We start from the raw sequence: 19,075 nt of genomic DNA on the forward strand, positions 1-19,075 counted from the left end.
CGCATGCACGCGCACACGCTCGGTGGCGCGCCAAGAATCGATAGGGCTCGGCCACAACGAAGGACACTTCTCATTACTCCAATTGAATTGAGTCATAGCCTGCAACCCCCGGCGCAAAAAATAAGGTTCAAGTCAGACTTTCCTATAACTCCAATTGAATTGAGACGTAGCCCGCGACTCCTGGTGGAAAAAAAACAAGTTTGAAGTCCGAGCTTCTCTGCATGAATGATCGATCCACTTGTAGGACAGAACTTCCACTCGACCTTTAACGGTGGGTAGAACCGAACAATATATTATTTGCGTGCTTTTTAGCCTCCAAACTAGTGCTCAAAGTTTTTCATTCACTTGTAGTGTTCAAGTTCAGCGAAATGTAAAGAAATGATCTAAAAGCAGGGTTTCGTTTTGGGCCAATATGTGGTCTCATGCCAGTCATGCATTCAAATGTAAGTGCGGTGAGTGTGTCTTCTAGTGCTGCCAACATGGATGGGGAGCCTTTCTCAGCCCTGTGTACGCCTGCTCTGGTGGTCGATGTGGACAAAGTGAAGAAAAATGCAATGAGGATGATTGAACGATGTGAGAAGCTTGGAGTTCAGCTTCGCCCTCACATGAAGACCCACAAAACCCTGTACGATCACACACATAACACAGATGGACAAAAAGCACTCAATGTTCACTGATTTTATTTTTTTGCAACAAATTATAATGATAATGAATTCATACATGAAAGTCAATCAATGTGGAGGTGAGCATGCTGTCTGGAGAAGTGACCATAATAATATGGAAAGCAACCAATCATTTTTGTATTGGTATGAATGAGTAGCTCAGTCACGTACAATATAGTAGGACGCTGACTAGTGTGTGTGTGTGTGTGTGTGTGTGTGTGTGTGTGTGTGTGTGTGTGTGTGTGTGTGTGTGTGTGTGTGTGTGTGTGTGTATGTGTTTGCTCTAGTGAGTGTGCTGACATAATGACACGGGGTTCACGGCGGTGCATCGTGGTTTCCACCCTGGCAGAGGCCTGTTTTTATGCTGACCATGGATTTGATGACATCCTCTATGCTTATTCTCTACCTTTTGATAAGGTTCTTCCTCTTCTCTCTATTAGCCACATGATACATTCGATTGCAGATCACATGATGATGTACAGGGACGCGCAACTGGTGGGACACGCATCATTGGGCATTAATTCTAGATAGAGTTTTGCTAGTCGCGGGCCAGCATGTATTTTGTACATATTTAAAATTGGTGGTCCACTCCATCATTGAAGTTGCTCATCCCTGATCGATTACAAACAACCAAACAAAATCTGTTAATATGAGATGGTCACACCACCAATTATCCTCATCTTTTGCTAGGTGGAGCGTTGTGCCATCTTGTCAGAGAGACTGGAGCTCTTTCAAGTTTTACTGGACCATCCTGATGCTTTGGAGCAGCTCAAAAAGCGACCCTTGAAAGATGGTCGACTGTGGCATGTCTGGTTGAAACTGGACTGTGGCAACGGTAGAGGTAAGGAGGCAAGAATGGCAAAATAGGGCCAACAGTACTGTATGTACTATTTATTTTGAAGTGCTGCTGATTTCATTTCATTTCTTTCTTGTAGCTGGCATCCTGCATTCGGAGCCGGAGGCGCTCAGACTGGCACAGGCCATTGCTGAGACAGCAGGTTTGCAGCTAACAGGCGTGTACGCTCACTGTGGCAACACCTACGACTGCATAGGGGTCCAGGAAATTCAGGCAGTCGCAAAGGAGACCACCAGCTTTACTCTGCAATTCATGGAAAAGTGAGTGCACATTTTATTCTGGGTATTCTCAGCTCATTTAAAGTTGTCTTTGTCATCATCATTTTGGGAGTCATTGATCAAGTATACAATTTGGTTGTATTCTTTTCCTTCAGGCTAAAGGCTGTTGGCATTACCTGCAAGTCCAGCATTGGCTCCACCCCCTCCTGTAGCCACCCAGTCCAAGACATGGCAAAGCTTAGTGAGGTGCATCCTGGAAATTTTGTCTTCTATGGTGGGTGCTTGTACTAAAGATGTCGCTCCTGCCATTTGCGTGAGTGTCAATTACTGAATCTTGCGCCGTCCCATCACATTGCTTGCTTCTAGATGTGCAGCAGTCTCTCATTGGCTCATGCAATGTTGAAGACGTGGCTGTCCGTGTTTTGACAAGAGTCATAGGTCACTGTCCCCACAGGAACCAGCTACTGATTGATTGTGGGTGGACTGGGTTAAGGTACGTCCTGCATCCAGGCCCAGTTTAATGCACAGGACCCAAACCAAATACAGTTGTGAAGTTATGTAAGTGTAAATTCAATTTCTGCTCTTTGTTGTTTTTTTTTTTTATCCCTATAATGCATATTACTCAAGTTTGGATGGGGCTGGGAAACTTCCAACAGGATACGCTGTGATCGAAGGGCATTCAAACCTCAAGTAGTTGCAAATTTATATCTTTCTATAAATAATGTCTCATTAACCAATTAGAAACTTGAATGTAGCTTACCATCTATGTTTTCATCCAGGTTATTATCCATGACTCAGGAGCATGGAAGAGTGGAGCCTATCTCAGGAAAACTGGATTACAGCATGTACCCTCTGGGCTTTCTACTCGCATTGATTCCATACCATGTTAGCGTCCTCACTATGCTCATTTATTTGTTAAATTTCCTCCTATTTGACCCTGGGTTTTTCTGTTGTTGTTTTTTTTGCAGTCATGTGCAACAGCCATAATGCATCCTGTGTATCATGTGCACTCAGGAGGCGTTCTTGTGGGCAAGTGGATACCAACACGTGGATGGTGAATAGATGTAAATAGATCCCTGAAACGGTTTACCTTTATGCAGTTGTTCTTTCCTCATACTAACCAACCATTCAAGCATAGAAGATGTGTAAATGAACATGGCTTTTGAACAGTTATTTTGTGTGTGTCAGAATCAGAACCAGCTTTATGGGCCAAGTTTGTGCATGCATGTTATCATTATCTTAATATTGCAGTGTGTATTATGAATTGTTTGTAGTAAGGAGAATGTTATTACAGGCCACTCTAGACCACAGTTTTCTTAAGCATTTGATCATACGCTACAGGTATGAATTATTTTGGATATACGAGTGCTGAACTTCAATAAATGTAAAATAAATGTTTTATGCTCCCTTTACACATGCTGTGTTTGGGGTGTTTTAATATAACACCATTGTATGTGCGTGCATGAATGAAATCTCTTTACATTACCGAATTTATGTATCTTGCTCATGTTTGGTTGAAGTGTTACTCTTTAATGGCTTCTTCATAAACATTGTGACATGTTTTGAGCAAGTAGGGAAGAGTTCATAAAGTGTACATGATACCAAGGGTGGGAAGTAACGAAATAATATCACGCTTAAATAGGTCTTTCAGGTATCTGTAAAATAGTAATTTATTTGTTTCTACTTTTTGCTTTTACTATTTGTTTAAAGTAAAAAAAATATATACTGTCACAGATTTTTATCGTTTATAAAATAAGTTACAAACAATCTGTATACATAGTTACGAGTTTTATTCTGAGATTGTATTGTTTTAAATTATGTAAATTATGTTTCGCTGTGGCGACCCCTCGGGGGAAAGCCGAAAGGAGCCACAGGTGAGTCCTCGCAAGCTTCAAGTTGGATTTTGTATTTTCCTGCGGTTTCGAAAGCGGCACACCGAAGTGCATTCTGGGATCTGTTGTTTTACTAGAGTGTACGTTCTAATTGGTCGAAAGTGAACTTTCACCTTTCACGTGGTTTAAAACTTCAGCGTGATGGCGCGGAAAGCTGTGTGTTGTGCTATAACGTGATCGACTATTCGTTTTATTGCTGTAAAAGTTTGTTCCTGGAGTCATGAGTCTGTTGGAGGTGAAGTTCATCGGGGATAGGGATGTTCTGGAGCACATCGTTGACAAGCAAGAGGGTAAGTATGAACTATGGTTATTCGAAGATCGATTTCTTCTCTTCCTGTCGTTCTGAGTGATGTTGATGTTTTTAAAGTGGTGCCAAGCAGTTCTGGCAAAATTCACAAGATGGTCACGTTCAAGAGCCCAAAGCGACGACGAGCCAGAGACGAAGAAGTGAAAGAAAGGGATGAAAATGCCCTCCTTGATGAGCAGAACCATGTTCAAGCTCTTTGCGCAGAAAGTACAGAAGGTAAAAGAGAGATGACACTGTGACAATTTTGATCGAATATTACTTTTACATCCTCTATCAATTTTTCCTAAATCACTTAGTCTGTTTAGCGTCACTACTAGATAGAGCCTGTCAGCTAATTTTGGATGAGAGGCACGTTACACTCAGAACTAGATGCCATCATTATTTATTTATTTATTTTTTAAAGATGACGACAGTATGTCCGGAGTTGCAGGATCGTCCATTTTCACTTTTCAGAAAACCAAACGGGGCCACAGCATGGCCCAGACTGGTGAGTGACTATTTTTTATCTATCTATCTATCTATCTATCTATCTATCTATCTATCTATCTATCTATCTATCTATCTATCTATCTATCTATCTAACTAACTAAACCTTTTATACATGCGATGTTTGTCATACATAGCAAATGAACTGGCACGAACTCCAGGGAAAAGTGTGAGCTTCAGCACAACTCCCAGCATTGAGCCCTCTACTCCCACTCGGGCAGGCCACAGTAAGTTCAGCATCTCCTTGCTACGTGGCTCGTTGTTATGATTATCCACATGCCCTTCAGTGCATTGTGTCTCTCTGCGCAGACCTCAGAAGTAAAAACCAAACGCCGCAACGGGTGAGCCTTGTTTTCTTCTGCCTTTCATATGCTGCTTACAAATGGAACTATTTTCTCACTTGCTTCTTTTCTGACAGCGCAAGAAAATACAGTTTGTCTCCACAACACCCCACAGGCTGAGGAAGAGAATGTCAAGTAAGTGTGACCAGCAGATATTAGCTCTTTTAAAATCTACAAAAAGCACTAACTAAAATGTGTAACACCGATGGCCTGTTCAGCTCCCAGCCTTCGATCAGACAGCGACAGTGAGTTTTCACCCTCCGACTCTGAGGAGGAGGATGACGTCATGGTGGATGAAGCGCAGAAAGTAAAGAAAGATGTTGGGGAGAACCAGACTCCAAGGACACCAAGTAAAGGTTTATCAGCAGCACTCTACAGGACCCCTGGCAAAAAGAGCAAGAGCACTCCTGAACCTATCAACCAGCCCACTATGGTTGAGGACTATTTTGAGGCCCACGGCAGCTCCAAAGTTTTAACGTCGGACCGCACACTCGATCGTTTACACACACCTAAATTAGACAGGGTAAGCTGTAGTCATGCATTTTCCCTTGCCCTTGATGCTATCCAAATAGTGTCTCAACTATTTGCTTGCCTTACAGGAGACACTTATTCAGCTCTTAGAATTAAACCCCTCTAGTTACCTTCAAGAGATCAAGTGCCTCCACAACAAACATACAAAGCATTTTGGGAAATGGATGCTGCAATTACAGTAAGTGAGCGCATTTTTACTGTGGTTCTTGCATTTTGACGAGAAGGAAGGAGAACAAAAAAGATGAGTGCTTGTCTAAAGGTTGGGATTCAGCGTGCTGCTCTACGGATTGGGCAGCAAGAAAGAGCTCCTGGAGGAATTTCGGTCTTCTTACTTGTCTCAAGAAATGCACCTGGTGATTAATGGCTTCTTCCCTTCCATCACACTGAAATCGGTGAGTATGCACCAAAAGAAGAAAAAACTAAATCATTTCAACTCGTCAATTAATTTGGTTAAGCACGATTGATTGGCATTTTCTTTCAACAAATGCTCCTTCAGATTTTGAACACTTTGACATGTGAGGTTCTTGAGCACCAGGGGAGTTTTCGAACACCATCCGATCAGATCCAGCACATCTCCCAAAAACTTCAAGATAGTGAGTTTGTTTGTCTCCTCGGCTTTAATTTAATAAAAAAAAAAAAAGTTTGCAGGGTTTGTTGAAGTTGAAATGTACCCTTGAGACAGGCCCAGATCTTCATATCTACGTGTTGATCAATAATATCGATGGACCAATGTTGCGAGGAGAAAAGACCCAGAGCGCCTTGGGGCAGCTGGCATCCCTACCCAACATTCACTTTGTGGCTACGATCGACCACATCAATGCTCCTCTTGGTTGGTTTTGAGCTTTTTTTTTATTTTTTTTAATTTTTTTTTTTTTATTATAAATGCTGTCCAAATTGTCAATTTGTTCTATATACTCCCAGTTTGGGACCAGTTTAAACAGAGTCAGTTTAACTGGCTGTGGTGGGAGTGTGTGACATTCAATCACTACACTGAAGAGACGTCGTACGAGAACTCTCTGCTGGTGCAGCAAACAGGGGCTCTGGCTCTGTCTTCCCTTACACATGTTCTCCGCAGCTTGCCCCCAAACGCACGGTACTTTCTACACTTTCATTCCGTGAAACATGTTTTGGCAGCTCTTAATGCTTCCATTTGTTTTGCAGAGGAATTTTCAAAGTGCTGGTGAAATTTCAGCTGGAAAACAAAGACAATCCTTCATACACAGGTACATTCAATATTTCAAAAGTTTCTTTTCAGGATTTTCTATTGATATTTTTATCCCGTGCAGGATTGTCATTCCAAGATTTTTACCAACGTTGTCGTGAGGCATTTTTGGTGAACTCTGACCTCACTCTGAGGACTCAGCTGACCGAGTTCAGAGACCACAAACTGATACGAACGCGCAAGGTAAAGTCCTGCTATACTGTGGAAGCAGATGCTCAGCATTTTTATATAAGATTAAAGTCCCAATGATCATCGTCACACACACATCCGGGTGTGGTGAAATTTGTCCAAATTTTGATCCATCCCCTGGGGGAGAGGGGAGCAGTGAGCAGCAGCGGTGCCGCCTGCGCTCGGGAATCATTTAGTGATCTAGCCCCCCAATTCCAACCCTTAATGCTGAGTGCCAAGCAGGGAGGCAATGGGTCCCATTTTTGTAGTCTTTGGTATGACCCCGGCTGGCCGGGGTTTGAACCCACAACCTTCCAGTCTCAGGGCAGACACTCCACCACTAGGCCACTGAGCTGATCAAATGACCAACTTTAGTGATATTCAAATTCAGAACTTCCACAGTATTTGCCAACTGCTTCATATTTTTTATTGAAAAGGCATGCAATTCATGTTTACAGCAATTTATTAATTCTCCAGGGTGCAGATGGTGTGGAGTACCTGATGGTTGCTGTGAATGCAAGCACACTGTTGGACTTCTTGGAGAATGAGGAGGGTGGGTGACTGAGAAGATCGCTATAAATTACACTCATATTTATAGCTAACAAAAACATAATGGTTTGTCAGCCAACTTACAGAACAGATTAGAGTCAGTCAAAATAGACTTAGTCTACGCCTCCATCCTTACCTTGTCATTCATTGTGTTGAAGTATGTATGATGTGTGCTAAAAGCAGCAGCACAAATAAATTCAGTCAAACAGCAATTTATCTCTTTAATTACAGAAATAGATTGAGCTTTAATAAAACATACATTTTGTTCTTGTAAGGCAGCATTCGTGATAGAACATGGTGATTTGGTTAGGAGAGCACTAAGCGAGGATATTTGAATGTGTAAACGCATGCAGTAGTGCAAAAGGGAGAAAACGGGCGAGCTATGACCCTGTTTCAAGTCATCAACAGTTACTATTTGTAAATAGCGAGCGAGGCTTATGACTTGATACATGCTAGAATTTATTCAGTGTTGAACGTCAGCAGATTTTGTCGTTTGCGGATCTCGTAGCGTTTCTAACGAGTCCAGTGTGAAAGTCCCGAGTCGGTTCTGTGTCTCCGTGTGCACGATCCGAAGCTCCTCGTGATCCAAGTCCCTCAGAAGAAGCAGCACGGCTTCAAGTGTGTGTGTCTACAAAGACATGTTTAGGTTAATCGACAAGTATCATCTTTTGTTTTGAGTTGCTAAAAAAAAAAAAAAAAAAAGAGGCTACCTTTTTCGTAGAGGAGCTGGTCGATTGAGAATGAAGAGAGGGGAACTTGTCTTTGGACAGAGGCTTCATCTTCAACTCTTTGACATTACTGTATGCAAAAAATCAAGAGGGGATTGTTTTCTGGTTTCATTTTGTGGTGAGTGATATGAGGGGCTTACTTGGTTTCCTTCATATCGTGGCTGTGAGATATTTTCTCTTTCTCTGCATCAGGAAGACCATTGGTAGAAAGCTGCTGGTGAACTGCCTTTGGTGGTGCACTGATCTTCTCACCCTCCAAGTGTGCTAATGCAATCTCATCCTCTGTCACTACTGTACACACGTGTGAAATTACATATGAGGAAACAGCTGTGTGAAATATCACTTTAAAGCCTTTTTCACAATGAACCGATGTAATGACCTTGGTTGTCCAGCTTCTGCAGCCCGGGTAGGCAGCGCAGGACCGTCAGCCGATACTCACTGGAGTTCTTCCCACAACAAGGGTTGTCAGCAAGCCACAATACCCGAAGGCGTGTCATTGAACGCAAATAGGAAAGCTCCGAGAGTGAGGCAATCATGTTTCTTCTCAGGTAGAGCTCACAAAGAGACAAGCATCCAGCCAGAGGTGCAAGAGATGAGATGTTGTTGACACTGGACAGGGACACTCGTACTTAATTTTATATTTAATAAACCCATGTGATGTTCAATTGAGAATTAGGTCGTGTTGAGTCAGCAAAATTGTCGCAACTAACCTTAGTGTCAGCACTTCAATGTTTGGCATTTGAGATAAAATAGAAACCTGGGAGGGGGGGGGGGGGGGGGTGAGGCACCGTTTTAGCTTGAAGTTAATGTATCATTCATAATAGTCATACTAGAGTTATGGAGACTGAATGGAACGGTTGTACTCACGTCAGTCAGTTTGCATCCCCTGCAGAATAAAAGTACGCTTATTTGATCTAACAAATAAGACAAACATATGTGGCACGTTTTCCCAAATTTGACCACTTACCAGCAGTTCAGTTTCCTCACGCTTCCCAGATCGGACGCTTTTGCCTCGGTGAGAACATGCTCGCGTGTTAGCTTCATCATAGACAGACCCAGGTGCATATGTTCTTGTTGAAGAATACCTCCCATCAACACAGATAGTCTATCAACAAGAAACAGAGGTGTCGTAAGTGAACCATTTCTAGTCTGCAGAAGGGATGCTAACGTCTTCAACACGAATGCGCCTGCGCATCTCTACGAGGCAAGGCGTCCTTAGTAACAGCATTACAAAAACATTTACAATATTTGAATTGGTTGACAAACTGTGTAAAACAACTCAAATAAAATGCAAGTATGTAAGCGTGTCACCAATTGCCGTAATTTGAATCCACATTTCGAGTATTATGCCATCTTTAAATACTCCTATTCCCACAATGCAGCGCAATGATGCCAACAAATCGCGCCTGCGCGCTACGTACTTCCTCTTTGGATCTACTTCTCAGCCGAAACGATGGTGAGCCCAAAAGACGTTTTGCAAATCCGCGTCAATCTAAGGTTTTCGGTTGTCAATATCATTTAACAATCCACCCGGAAGCTACCCCCACATACTAGATTAATATATGACACTCTAATTTTTTCATTTTAGGCCACCCTTGGCAAATTAACGATGGAAGCATTTCCATGTATTTTCTCTGTATTACAAATGGCTGCCTCCATGTAAAACACCCACCGTACCGGCTCCAGTGCTAATTTAGCCACGAGTATGTTATCGCCAAAACCATAAACATTAACGTATTCAATTCACACACTATGTGAAAATATATATTTGTACTTTGTTGCAGTCGAATTTAGAATCCGTCCCTGGATTTCTAATAATGGGTTTAGCGAATGGGATTCGATGACAATGGTTACCATTTATGTTTATGTCATATTGTCCAGTTGCAAATTTCATTGACGAATGTGTTGTGTATTCCTCCTCAGGCCAAACGCACCAAGAAGGTGGGCATTGTTGGTAAATATGGCACACGTTATGGCGCTTCATTGCGAAAAATGGTGAAGAAGATTGAGATCTCCCAGCACGCCAAATACACCTGCTCATTTTGTGGCAAGGTGAGGCTGTGTGTATGAAGTACTCCAGCTGATGTGCCGTGCCATGGCTACTTCATAACATCGTTGCAGACATGTAGGACTATCATTCTAATGTTTTTCCCGCCCTTCCCAACATGTTCCATGAAGACTAAGATGAAGAGGAGGGCTGTGGGTATCTGGCACTGCGGATCGTGCATGAAAACCGTGGCTGGAGGAGCCTGGACTTACAAGTAAGCTGAGTTTTCAACCAGTAAATGTGCTCATGTCAACAGCCAATGTAGTATGAATGGAACCACATGCAGTCTGCTGATAAACCTGTATGGGTTTAAGGAGTTCATATTCGCAAAAGCACAGTGGTAGTTCAAACAATATGTTTGAGCTTTTTAGTTTCTCCTTTAAATGTACATTTTTAAGTCATACCCTGTTATTGTCATTTAGCATTGATTATTGTTTGACAGCCTTTGATTTCTCACATTTCAGGAAGATGAGCCCATTCAATTTTGATGTTTAAATAGAAGTGACAAGGGTGTACGCACTTGTGTTAGCAGGGATTTATTTACTCGAATGAATGAAAGTTTAGTCACTCGGTGCTATGGCATGCTTACAATTTGCCATGTTTGAGAAGTGTCAATCTCGGTGTAACCTGCTGTATTACCTTGAAGTGAAATATGGATGAAACATTTCAAGCATTTGAAATGTAATTTGAAACTGGCATAACCTTTTTTGTTACAGTAGAAATCATAGTTATTAATATTTGATTATAAAAGTGCTAACAGAAATTTTGACTTAAAAGTTTAATGTATTGGGGCCCAAATATAAGCTTGCTTGCTTTTTTTTTTCTTTGCAGCACAACTTCTGCTGTCACAGTCAAGTCAGCAATCAGGAGGCTGAAGGAGTTGAAGGACCAGTAAACCAGTGAAATGCTCACTGAAGAATTTGGGACTTTCTCACAAAAGAAGCAACCCGGACTTGGCCTCATCCAACAATAAACCTGTCTGGAGGGGAATTCTGTGTCCATGATCATCTTTTTCATCCTGAATTAAATCAAAATGTGCCCAAAGTCAAAAATGACTTGATAGCCAAACACCACGGAAACCTAGGCAAACGTTAAGACACTTTTAACATTGAAACAAGTTTGCAGAATTTAAAAAAAATATAGTAGTTTCTAGTACTTCGTCCACATGGAACCAGCGCTATGAATGTCACGTGATTGATTTATTTAAGTGGATGGGTGAGCGTGTAAATCAATTTAGATAACGCCTTTGCGATTTTCGTCTGGGCTTATAGCAGAACTTTGTTTTAGAAATGCCGCACTCAAAAAAGCACAAGAAATTAATGCTGCATAGACCTGCATAACCTTGAGCTGGCACGCAAGTAGGTCAAATAAGTGACGAATTATTGTAGTACTGCTAACCGCCTGCAGGTGGGCTACAAGGAAAAAGAAACAATGGCGACGCACAGTGTCTTTCGACCGGGTTTGTTCAACCATAAAGTTGCAATTGTGACCGGTGGAGCGACTGGCATTGGAAAAGCAATATCCACTGAGCTTATAGAACTTGGTAAGTTATCTCGTTTTGTCCGAATTTTTCACTCTTGTTGACCAACTCGCTAAAAGAAACGTTCGAGGATTTGACTACAAACACTCGACAAACTTGTTCTGTACAGAAAATACTGGACACGTTCACCATGACTTTAAGAACCATACTTTTCAGCATAGTGCAACATTCTTTTTTATTTATGTGTATCTATGTGTATGTTAAAAATTGCCTGACAGTGCTTCATACTTGGAGCTAAAGTCCTCTCCATGGTGGATTAAATGATCAGTGGCCGACAGTATGAACAGAATCTTGTTGGTTGTGCACTATTGAACCTTGCACCTTGCTTTTTTGTAATCATTGTTCAGTAGTAACAATGGTACCAGCAAATCTAAATTAAATTTGCAGGGATGGCACTCCACTGAGGCTTGTACATACGTATATACTATGCATCTCGATTATTTACCTCTATTATTTCCCCTCCCAAAATATTGGTCAATATCCACTTCAGTTCTGCGACAAAACAAAAATTCTGGAGCTGTGCCTGGATATCTCAGGTTGTAATTGAATTTTAGCTTTGCATTGTAATTGATCACCACTCCCAAACTTGTTCTCAGGTTGTAGTGTGGTGATTTCCAGCAGAAAAGCAGAGAGATTGGAGGCGGCCGCCCAAGAGATGCGAAAAAAAATTCCAGCTTCCAGCCCTGCATGTGTCACTCCTCTACGTTGCAACATTCGTAATGAGGATGAGGTGCACACTCCTTCGACCTTGGAGACAGTCCTCTGATTGAATTGAAATGAGTGATGCACAGTGCTTGAATATTTCAGGTGAAGGTACTTGTATCTTCAGTGCTGAAGCAGTACGGTCACATAGACTTTCTGGTGAACAACGGTGGCGGTCAGTTCAGTAGTCCAGCAGAGAACATGTCTTCTAAAGGATGGAAAGCTGTGATTGACACAAACTTGACTGGCACCTTTCACTGTTGCAAGGAGGGTAAAGCATTTACATTACACATTTACACTCCATTTTTGAAGATGATACATGACTGCGTTCACGGACGGTTGCACCAGGGTTGTAATCGTTTGAGGATTTTCAGTATAATTCATTATTTTAAATTCAGTTTTAGTGAGTGACAGGCAAGTTTATTTTAGTTTTTCTAAAAGCTCATTATTGTCGACACATTAACCTTTTGTGATAATGGCAAAATTAGTCAAGTATCCCTTTACGATGTAGTTTTGGTTAGTTTTATTTTTCTTAAAAAATTTTTTTTTAATTATTTTGTTCACAAAAATGTGTTTTAGTTATTTTGTTAGCTTTTATTAACTATAATAACCTTGGATTGCACCCCACAGTATACACTACATGGATGAAGCAACATGGAGGTGTGATCGTTAACATTATTGCTGACATGTGGAAAGGATTTCCGGGCATGGCGTAAGTAGTTGAAAATGTTGACAAGTCCAAAATCATTACATATTTAGTCCACCATTTTGTAGCCCTGTTTGAAAGTACAGTGTGTGCTACTCTATCAGGGTTGTCCATTTTTAGTGGCCCACAGCACGCATTAAAAACAACATTTGATACAGCTAATGATACTAATAGAGTATGTGGTCCACTAGTACTGTAAACAATACTTTCTATGTGATGAGTGGGGAACACGTGAATGATTCCAAACTCTGCCGTTGTCTCACTGACAGCCACACAGGTGCAGCCAGAGCAGCGGTGGATAACTTAACAAAGAGCTTGGCCGTTGAGTGGGCTGCCTCAGGTGTCCGGGTCAATGCTGTTGCCCCGGTATGCATAACTCTCGCCTTGTCGCACTTCCATAAATATTTGATATTGCGGTTGTATCAAGCTAGTGTCCGATTGGTTGCAGGGCACAATTTTCTCTAAAACGGCAATGGAGAACTACAAGGAGCTGGGACCAACTCTTTTCAAGATGTCCATTCCATTTAGTCCTGCAAAGAGACTTGGGCTGCCAGAAGAGGTGTGATTTGTGAGAATTTAAAGATGGGGACTAAACTATGAAAGGCAAAAATCTGTCAGTAATTGCTGCTAAAAATGTTTAGAACCACAATTGTATTTATTTGTGGAAAAATGATAATACTCTATCTTCAGGACAGCTCGACATATCGTCCTTCTTCTTTTTTTATTATTTGTCAATTGATTTTGTTTGTACGGTCAGATATCCTCTGCAGTTTGTTTCCTGCTCTCTCCTGCCGCCTCCTACATCTCTGGAGCCACACTGAGGGTGGATGCAGGGCAGAGTCTGTACCACTCCATGTGGGAGATCCCCAGTATGTTGAATTTGGTCCCAATGTGCTACCACAGTGTTTTTTTCCTTATATACAAATGTGTTTTACGCTTTTGTCTGTGTGTGTCATCTAGATCATAGTGCATGGCCCGAAGGTCCAGAGGGGGAGAACTTGGATGCATTGAAGAACCTCCTCAATCCTCAAAGCAAGCTATGATTAATTTGTCCCACAATGATAGCATCAAAAACACAAATGCTTTATGCTGATTGGTTTAAACAAGACACGGCTACTTTGTCATAGTAATGTACCGGAACGTGAAGAACTAATTATCTGTGATCATTACTATGATAATGATGTGCATGTTATACATTACATACATACATTATTGAATACATCGTGCCTGAAATTCTCCTATGGCAAAGGTTAAACCTTTTCGCACCACTACTGCGTTGCTGTTGTGACGTTTTCGCTTGTTTTGTCGCAAAGCGCTTGCCGTACAACTGCCGTAGAGCAAATTAGAAATTGTCGTAACAACGCAGAAGCAGAGGTCACGACACAGGATCCAGGTACATTGTGTTTTCAATATGAAATGAAATCTTTGATCAGTAGTGCTGCCATGTGTTGTCACAAAACTGCTTTACTGGTGAAGGCTTGTTAAGTACACTGGAAAAGTGTTGCGTGTATTGCTAACTAATAGCCACAAATAGCATGTGATGCTATCGTGAGCAAATGCTGAAAGCCAGGGAGTGAGCTTGTTTATTTCTATTGATTTGAACGTTTACCTACCGCTGTCATTAACTTAATTCTTAAATGTCAGCGTTGTTAGTTTGAATGACCTTCTTGCAATTACCGCGACAAGTGTTGCTTTTGCACGTTTGGTTACAAAAACTCATTACCTTTCGCGTTCAAACGTAGCTAAGTGTCAAAGTACAAAGAATTTGAGTTGTTGGAGAGGAACATGTGCCTTCACGTTTAGCGTGCGACAATAATAAACTCCGTAGCCTGCTGCTCTCTAAAAGTTAATAAACACTTGTATTTTGTCATTCAGCTCCTTGTTTTATACGTTCAGTAGTGTGGAAACAATAAGTGCAATAAGTAAATAAGGTTTACTAAATTACAAATATTTATTGATCTAACATTCAAATAAAGCGCATTCATAAACCGAACCAATAAACACATTTTTTTCCAAAGCAGACCATTTCATTGTGGTATATAGTCTATGTTAAATCAGGGCTTTTAAGGTCAATATGTTCATCTTTATACACTCGTTAATTAGTATGGGAGGTGACCATGGCCACGGCAAGATGTCCATGCCAGACTGGCAGCAATGGAAGATAAAGGGCACTCCACTGGAGTTTACACAGCAAAGACTGGCAGCCAGGGGCCTCAATGACCCATGGGCCCGGTAAGCATTTACATAGGATAGACTTTTTATTTATTTGTGACATTTCTGATCATTCTATAATTGCTTACTCAACTGTGTCTATCTCATTGTTTAGAAATGAGGCATGGAGGTATGCAGGTGGCTTTGCGCGTGCTGTGACTCTCTCCGACGTACTGCTGAGAGGATTCAAGTGGGGCTTTGCTGCCTTTACTGTTGCTCTGGCTGTTGAGTATGCCTTGTTTCCACCAAAGAAGGGTTCCCACTAATGCACATTGTAATCCCCACTCTTGTCCCCTATACACCGCCTTTGATTCCAGTGCTATTCTGAATTCATTTATTAACTAAAAGTCTCTTTGCTCACTACATGGCTTCACTTATTGTCCTCCAAAAATGTGCAGCTCTCCCTGCATTGTTCTGTTTTTTTGTTTAATTCTCATCTAATCTTGCTTACTCTTTCTGCTCATTTTCTGACAGCAGAACATCAAACATTTAGCTGTCAAGACGATAAAAACCAGCACAACTGTAACAAGTAGCGCTATTACATCCAGACAGAAGTACTGGAACCAGTTGAGGCCATGCACGGCTGCTTTGAGGTGTTTGGCACCTTTATGCCGCATCACAAACTCGGTCCAGTACACAGAAAGGTCCAGTGGATCAACAGGACGGTCCCTGTGTAACGCGGACAGGCTCTTCATGTTGTCTTTGTACCTAAAACAGTGACTTTTAGCTCGAGTCACCTTCAAACCTTTAAGGCAATGTGTTTCCACTCGGAGAAAAATCAACTTACTTGGTGTCGTTAATGACCTCATTCAGTCCCTGTAGCAGGTCTTCTGCAGTGATGGATAAAATATCCAACACCACTCCCACTCCTCTACTTGCCATTTTTGCTGCATTGTCAGGCTGGTCCCCACCAACAGGTAGCATCACCATTGGAACGGCATGGCAAAGTCCCTCGAACACCCCATGTGAGCCAGCATGAGTGATGAAGGCCCGAGCTCCAGGATGAGCTAAAATTTGGTTGAAAAATGACATACAAGTAGACTCTATTATAAAACTTGGATTTATAGCCATCCACCCACATAGCCAGGAGTTTCTTTACCAAGTAAGTCATTTTGGGGCACCCAGCTCATCATCTTTACATTTTCTGGTGTATTATCGGGAACAGGTCCAGAATATCTCCATATTACCTAATGAAGGAAAACAATTTAAGTATTGCGCTAATATATGTTTGGATGGACGGACGGACAGAGAGAATACAGTTTGCTCAAGAAATATTTGCATATTAACAGAGCTTTTGTGAGTTTTCATTTTTACATTGTCGCAATTAATTTTAAAAAAGTATCGAAAAGGTCCTAATTACATTTGTCACTTTTGAGCACCTTAAAATTGAGATACTTTGCATTAAGTAAATGGTCAAAATTTACATGCAGTTTGTTGATATATAGCTTCCCAAAAATGTTTATTTTTGTGGAAATAATGTCATATTTTTCCTACCAGGTTCATCACACCCAAGTAGGATCAAAATAACTGTCATATACCTTCTGTGGAATTTGTCTGAACGCTTCAAAGAAGATTTGGGTAATCTCATTTGGCATTTTTTTCAATGCGGTCCCAAGTGTGAAGACAACAAATCCATCTTTTCCTGACACCCAGGGCCCCAAATCCTTTGATAAAGACACAGTAAGCATTACTTGTACATTTGACTACATTGAACTTACAGTTACCCGTAAACATACTTGGTCCTTACGTCAGGCAGAGGATTTCTCACATTGCAGTTGATGCCCCCAACTGGCACCATATTAGGCATTAACGGCCGTGGAAACTCCATTGTGAAGTCGATCCTGTTCCAAAATTTAGAGCATATCTTTGTTGAGAGCAGAGGTTTGAAAAATACAGGGCGTGGCCCGTTTACAGTAGGGGATCCACAGAAAAATAACATTGATGGTATTGTGTCAGCTTCTACAGCCTAAAACCAAAAATACACGTTATGGCCAAAAATCTTTAATGTCCAAAATAAAACTCAGATGTGCAAAAGATAAACTGCTACTACTACGACACCGATGTAATTTCAATACCAGCCCACGACACCCCAGAAAGGCTTAAAACAAATTCCAAGCAAGGCTAGATCCCAGATAGCAACCTTTTTTCTGGAATTCTTCCCTTGTTTGACTTTTTCAATTACCTGTGCAGCCAGATTGCAGAGTCTGAGAGCACATCAGCTACACTCAGGTCCTCTTCCAGGAACTTGGAAGCAAATTGGTCAAAACGCCAATAGATGAGTCGGCAGAGGAGTGGCTCCAGCGCACTCACCTGGAGGACACATGCTTGAGTTGACACACTTTATTGAATTCACTTTAAAAGAAAGAAGACACACGTAACCCAACCAGATATAAACAATGATGGCAATGGAGCAGGAAGTATGCAGGGAGTCTCAACATCGCAGGTTGTGACTTTTTTTTCCAACTATTTTTATGTTTCTGTAACTTAAAGATGACAAATCCAACTTAGTATTTGTATATGCGTGTCAGTACTCACCAAAGTGTTGACGACCCGTTGTTTAAAGGTCATTTTATCGGTGAGGCCCGTGAAGAAGCGAGGCACATAGGAAGGCGGCGATGGACACCCTGCAGACTGCATGTCCAAAAAACACGGAATCCCTCTCAGCAGATTAACTGTTGGAATACCTGAAAGTGATACAAAAACGTGGTCATGACAAAAAATAGCACTTTCTTATAAACTTTCACTTTTATTTGAGCAGAGACTCTTGTATCCCAAAAAAGAGAAACCTCCTGCCACTTTCCTCCAACCCATTCCAAACTGCTTGGATCTTCCCCCCCCCCACCTCTCTACATACAAATGGCACTGCTGCAGGATTCACCTAATTTCCGAGCTATTAAAGCGCCTGTGGGCACCATGGGGTCTGTCAGGACAGCGTCAAATCCCTGTGGAATAAGAAGTAGTAGTTCAGATTTATCCAGAGAAGAGATACAATAATCCAAGATTAGTTTTACTGAAAGGCCTTCACCTGCTGAGCCAGATGTGAAATAAGGCTGTCATTGAAGAGAAGGCTCTCTGCAATGGTGTGAAGCAGTCCCGCAATTCTTTGTATGTGTGAGAATTTGTCCTGAATTTTCTCTACGAAAGACTGCGAAGTTTTCTCTAACATGTCTTCATTCTTGGACATCACAAAGTCAACAAATGCCTTGTCAAATGGAACAGGGAAAGTCAGCGTCTCATAGTGCTCCCCTGGACCCATCAGAATGGTGAGCTCTGGCATCACAACAGTCACTTGGTGTCCGCGTCGACCCATTTCCTGACAAATGGCCTTCATACCCACCCAGTGACTCCCATCCATCGGTATCACCAACAGTTTCCCCACGTAAGAACCCGGGTGATCTGCAGGGATGTTGTCTCCTGCTTCAGATCGTCTGGCCTGATCCACGGAATCAGCCGTGTTTAGCAGCAAGAGCGCGCACACTACAATCCTCATGGTTGTCTTTTCCTCTTTGGACAGCAAAAACAGCTTGAAGGAAAAAGGGGAAGTGAAATTCTCCCTGAGGCGGCTACTTCCCGTGGTTTGTTGAAATTCCCATGTGCATTAACAGCGCTATGTTCAAAGTCCTCCCTGTGAGTTGAGGGAGTTGTTCGATAAGGCACAATCAAATCATTGACTTGGTGCGTTCCATGTACGCCCTTTGTGCAAATGTGTGAGATAATCCAGTGTACAACAGCTATCTTTTTCTCCACTTTCTGTACGTCATTTTTTGGACATTGGTTTTTGTCTGCTCGGCATAATTAAACCAGCAGCTCCTTCATTTTCACTTTCGCCCATTTCTAAGAATTACGGTAGAAAGCGCATAGAACTCTTGAACATGGAGCGACTCCCATTTTGCAAAACAAAACCGGTTT

At 41.8% G+C, this 19,075-nt stretch overlaps 7 protein-coding genes across 7 annotated transcripts; 5 read left to right on the forward strand and 2 right to left on the reverse strand.

Annotated features, from left to right (window-relative positions):
• The first annotated feature begins 74 nt into the window (after window positions 1-74).
• zgc:162816 (uncharacterized protein LOC571260 homolog) lies at window positions 75-3,179 on the forward strand. The gene is made up of 10 exons (XM_049747119.2): window positions 75-271; window positions 470-625; window positions 950-1,079; window positions 1,353-1,503; window positions 1,598-1,778; window positions 1,892-2,010; window positions 2,103-2,229; window positions 2,364-2,426; window positions 2,516-2,621; window positions 2,705-3,179. The coding sequence occupies exons 2-10, from the start codon at window positions 480-482 to the stop codon at window positions 2,792-2,794; spliced, it is 1,113 nt and encodes a 370-aa protein (XP_049603076.1). The 5' UTR covers window positions 75-271; window positions 470-479; the 3' UTR covers window positions 2,795-3,179.
• A 554-nt stretch (window positions 3,180-3,733) lies between these two features.
• Window positions 3,734-7,444, forward strand: orc2 (origin recognition complex, subunit 2). Its single transcript, XM_049747096.1, has 15 exons — window positions 3,734-3,918; window positions 3,996-4,151; window positions 4,339-4,422; window positions 4,559-4,648; window positions 4,731-4,762; window positions 4,840-4,897; window positions 4,981-5,285; window positions 5,362-5,471; window positions 5,553-5,685; window positions 5,790-5,886; window positions 5,976-6,122; window positions 6,215-6,386; window positions 6,455-6,516; window positions 6,580-6,698; window positions 7,161-7,444. The coding sequence occupies exons 1-15, from the start codon at window positions 3,849-3,851 to the stop codon at window positions 7,242-7,244; spliced, it is 1,719 nt and encodes a 572-aa protein (XP_049603053.1). The 5' UTR covers window positions 3,734-3,848; the 3' UTR covers window positions 7,245-7,444.
• Window positions 7,441-9,254, reverse strand: cfap410 (cilia and flagella associated protein 410). Its single transcript, XM_049747135.2, has 7 exons — window positions 8,928-9,254; window positions 8,828-8,846; window positions 8,671-8,717; window positions 8,340-8,569; window positions 8,101-8,251; window positions 7,943-8,030; window positions 7,441-7,860 (listed from the first exon to the last, which is right to left on the reverse strand). The coding sequence occupies exons 1-7, from the start codon at window positions 9,050-9,052 to the stop codon at window positions 7,696-7,698; spliced, it is 825 nt and encodes a 274-aa protein (XP_049603092.1). The 5' UTR covers window positions 9,053-9,254; the 3' UTR covers window positions 7,441-7,695.
• A 36-nt stretch (window positions 9,255-9,290) lies between these two features.
• Window positions 9,291-10,997, forward strand: rpl37a (ribosomal protein L37a). The gene is made up of 4 exons (XM_049747143.1): window positions 9,291-9,416; window positions 9,884-10,012; window positions 10,139-10,221; window positions 10,839-10,997. Exons 1-4 carry the CDS (start codon window positions 9,414-9,416, stop codon window positions 10,900-10,902), a joined length of 279 nt encoding a protein of 92 aa, XP_049603100.1. The 5' UTR covers window positions 9,291-9,413; the 3' UTR covers window positions 10,903-10,997.
• Window positions 10,998-11,292: 295 nt separating this feature from the next.
• Window positions 11,293-14,061, forward strand: pecr (peroxisomal trans-2-enoyl-CoA reductase). Its single transcript, XM_049747132.2, has 8 exons — window positions 11,293-11,550; window positions 12,144-12,277; window positions 12,355-12,520; window positions 12,880-12,961; window positions 13,225-13,321; window positions 13,404-13,514; window positions 13,713-13,824; window positions 13,916-14,061. The coding sequence occupies exons 1-8, from the start codon at window positions 11,439-11,441 to the stop codon at window positions 13,996-13,998; spliced, it is 897 nt and encodes a 298-aa protein (XP_049603089.1). The 5' UTR covers window positions 11,293-11,438; the 3' UTR covers window positions 13,999-14,061.
• Window positions 14,062-14,882: 821 nt separating this feature from the next.
• On the reverse strand, window positions 14,883-18,656 carry LOC125984827 (UDP-glucuronosyltransferase). Its single transcript, XM_049747098.1, has 9 exons — window positions 18,192-18,656; window positions 18,045-18,108; window positions 17,702-17,850; window positions 17,349-17,476; window positions 16,914-17,007; window positions 16,705-16,830; window positions 16,266-16,353; window positions 15,954-16,173; window positions 14,883-15,874 (listed from the first exon to the last, which is right to left on the reverse strand). The coding sequence occupies exons 1-9, from the start codon at window positions 18,654-18,656 to the stop codon at window positions 15,604-15,606; spliced, it is 1,605 nt and encodes a 534-aa protein (XP_049603055.1). The 3' UTR covers window positions 14,883-15,603.
• Window positions 15,059-15,529, forward strand: ndufb3 (NADH:ubiquinone oxidoreductase subunit B3). Its single transcript, XM_049747144.2, has 2 exons — window positions 15,059-15,187; window positions 15,282-15,529. Exons 1-2 carry the CDS (start codon window positions 15,060-15,062, stop codon window positions 15,430-15,432), a joined length of 279 nt encoding a protein of 92 aa, XP_049603101.1. The 5' UTR covers window position 15,059; the 3' UTR covers window positions 15,433-15,529.
• Window positions 18,657-19,075: the final 419 nt, after the last annotated feature.

The sequence above is a fragment of the Syngnathus scovelli genome, chromosome 17, assembly GCF_024217435.2.
Source record: "Syngnathus scovelli strain Florida chromosome 17, RoL_Ssco_1.2, whole genome shotgun sequence".
Taxonomy (NCBI): Eukaryota; Metazoa; Chordata; class Actinopteri; order Syngnathiformes; family Syngnathidae; genus Syngnathus; species Syngnathus scovelli.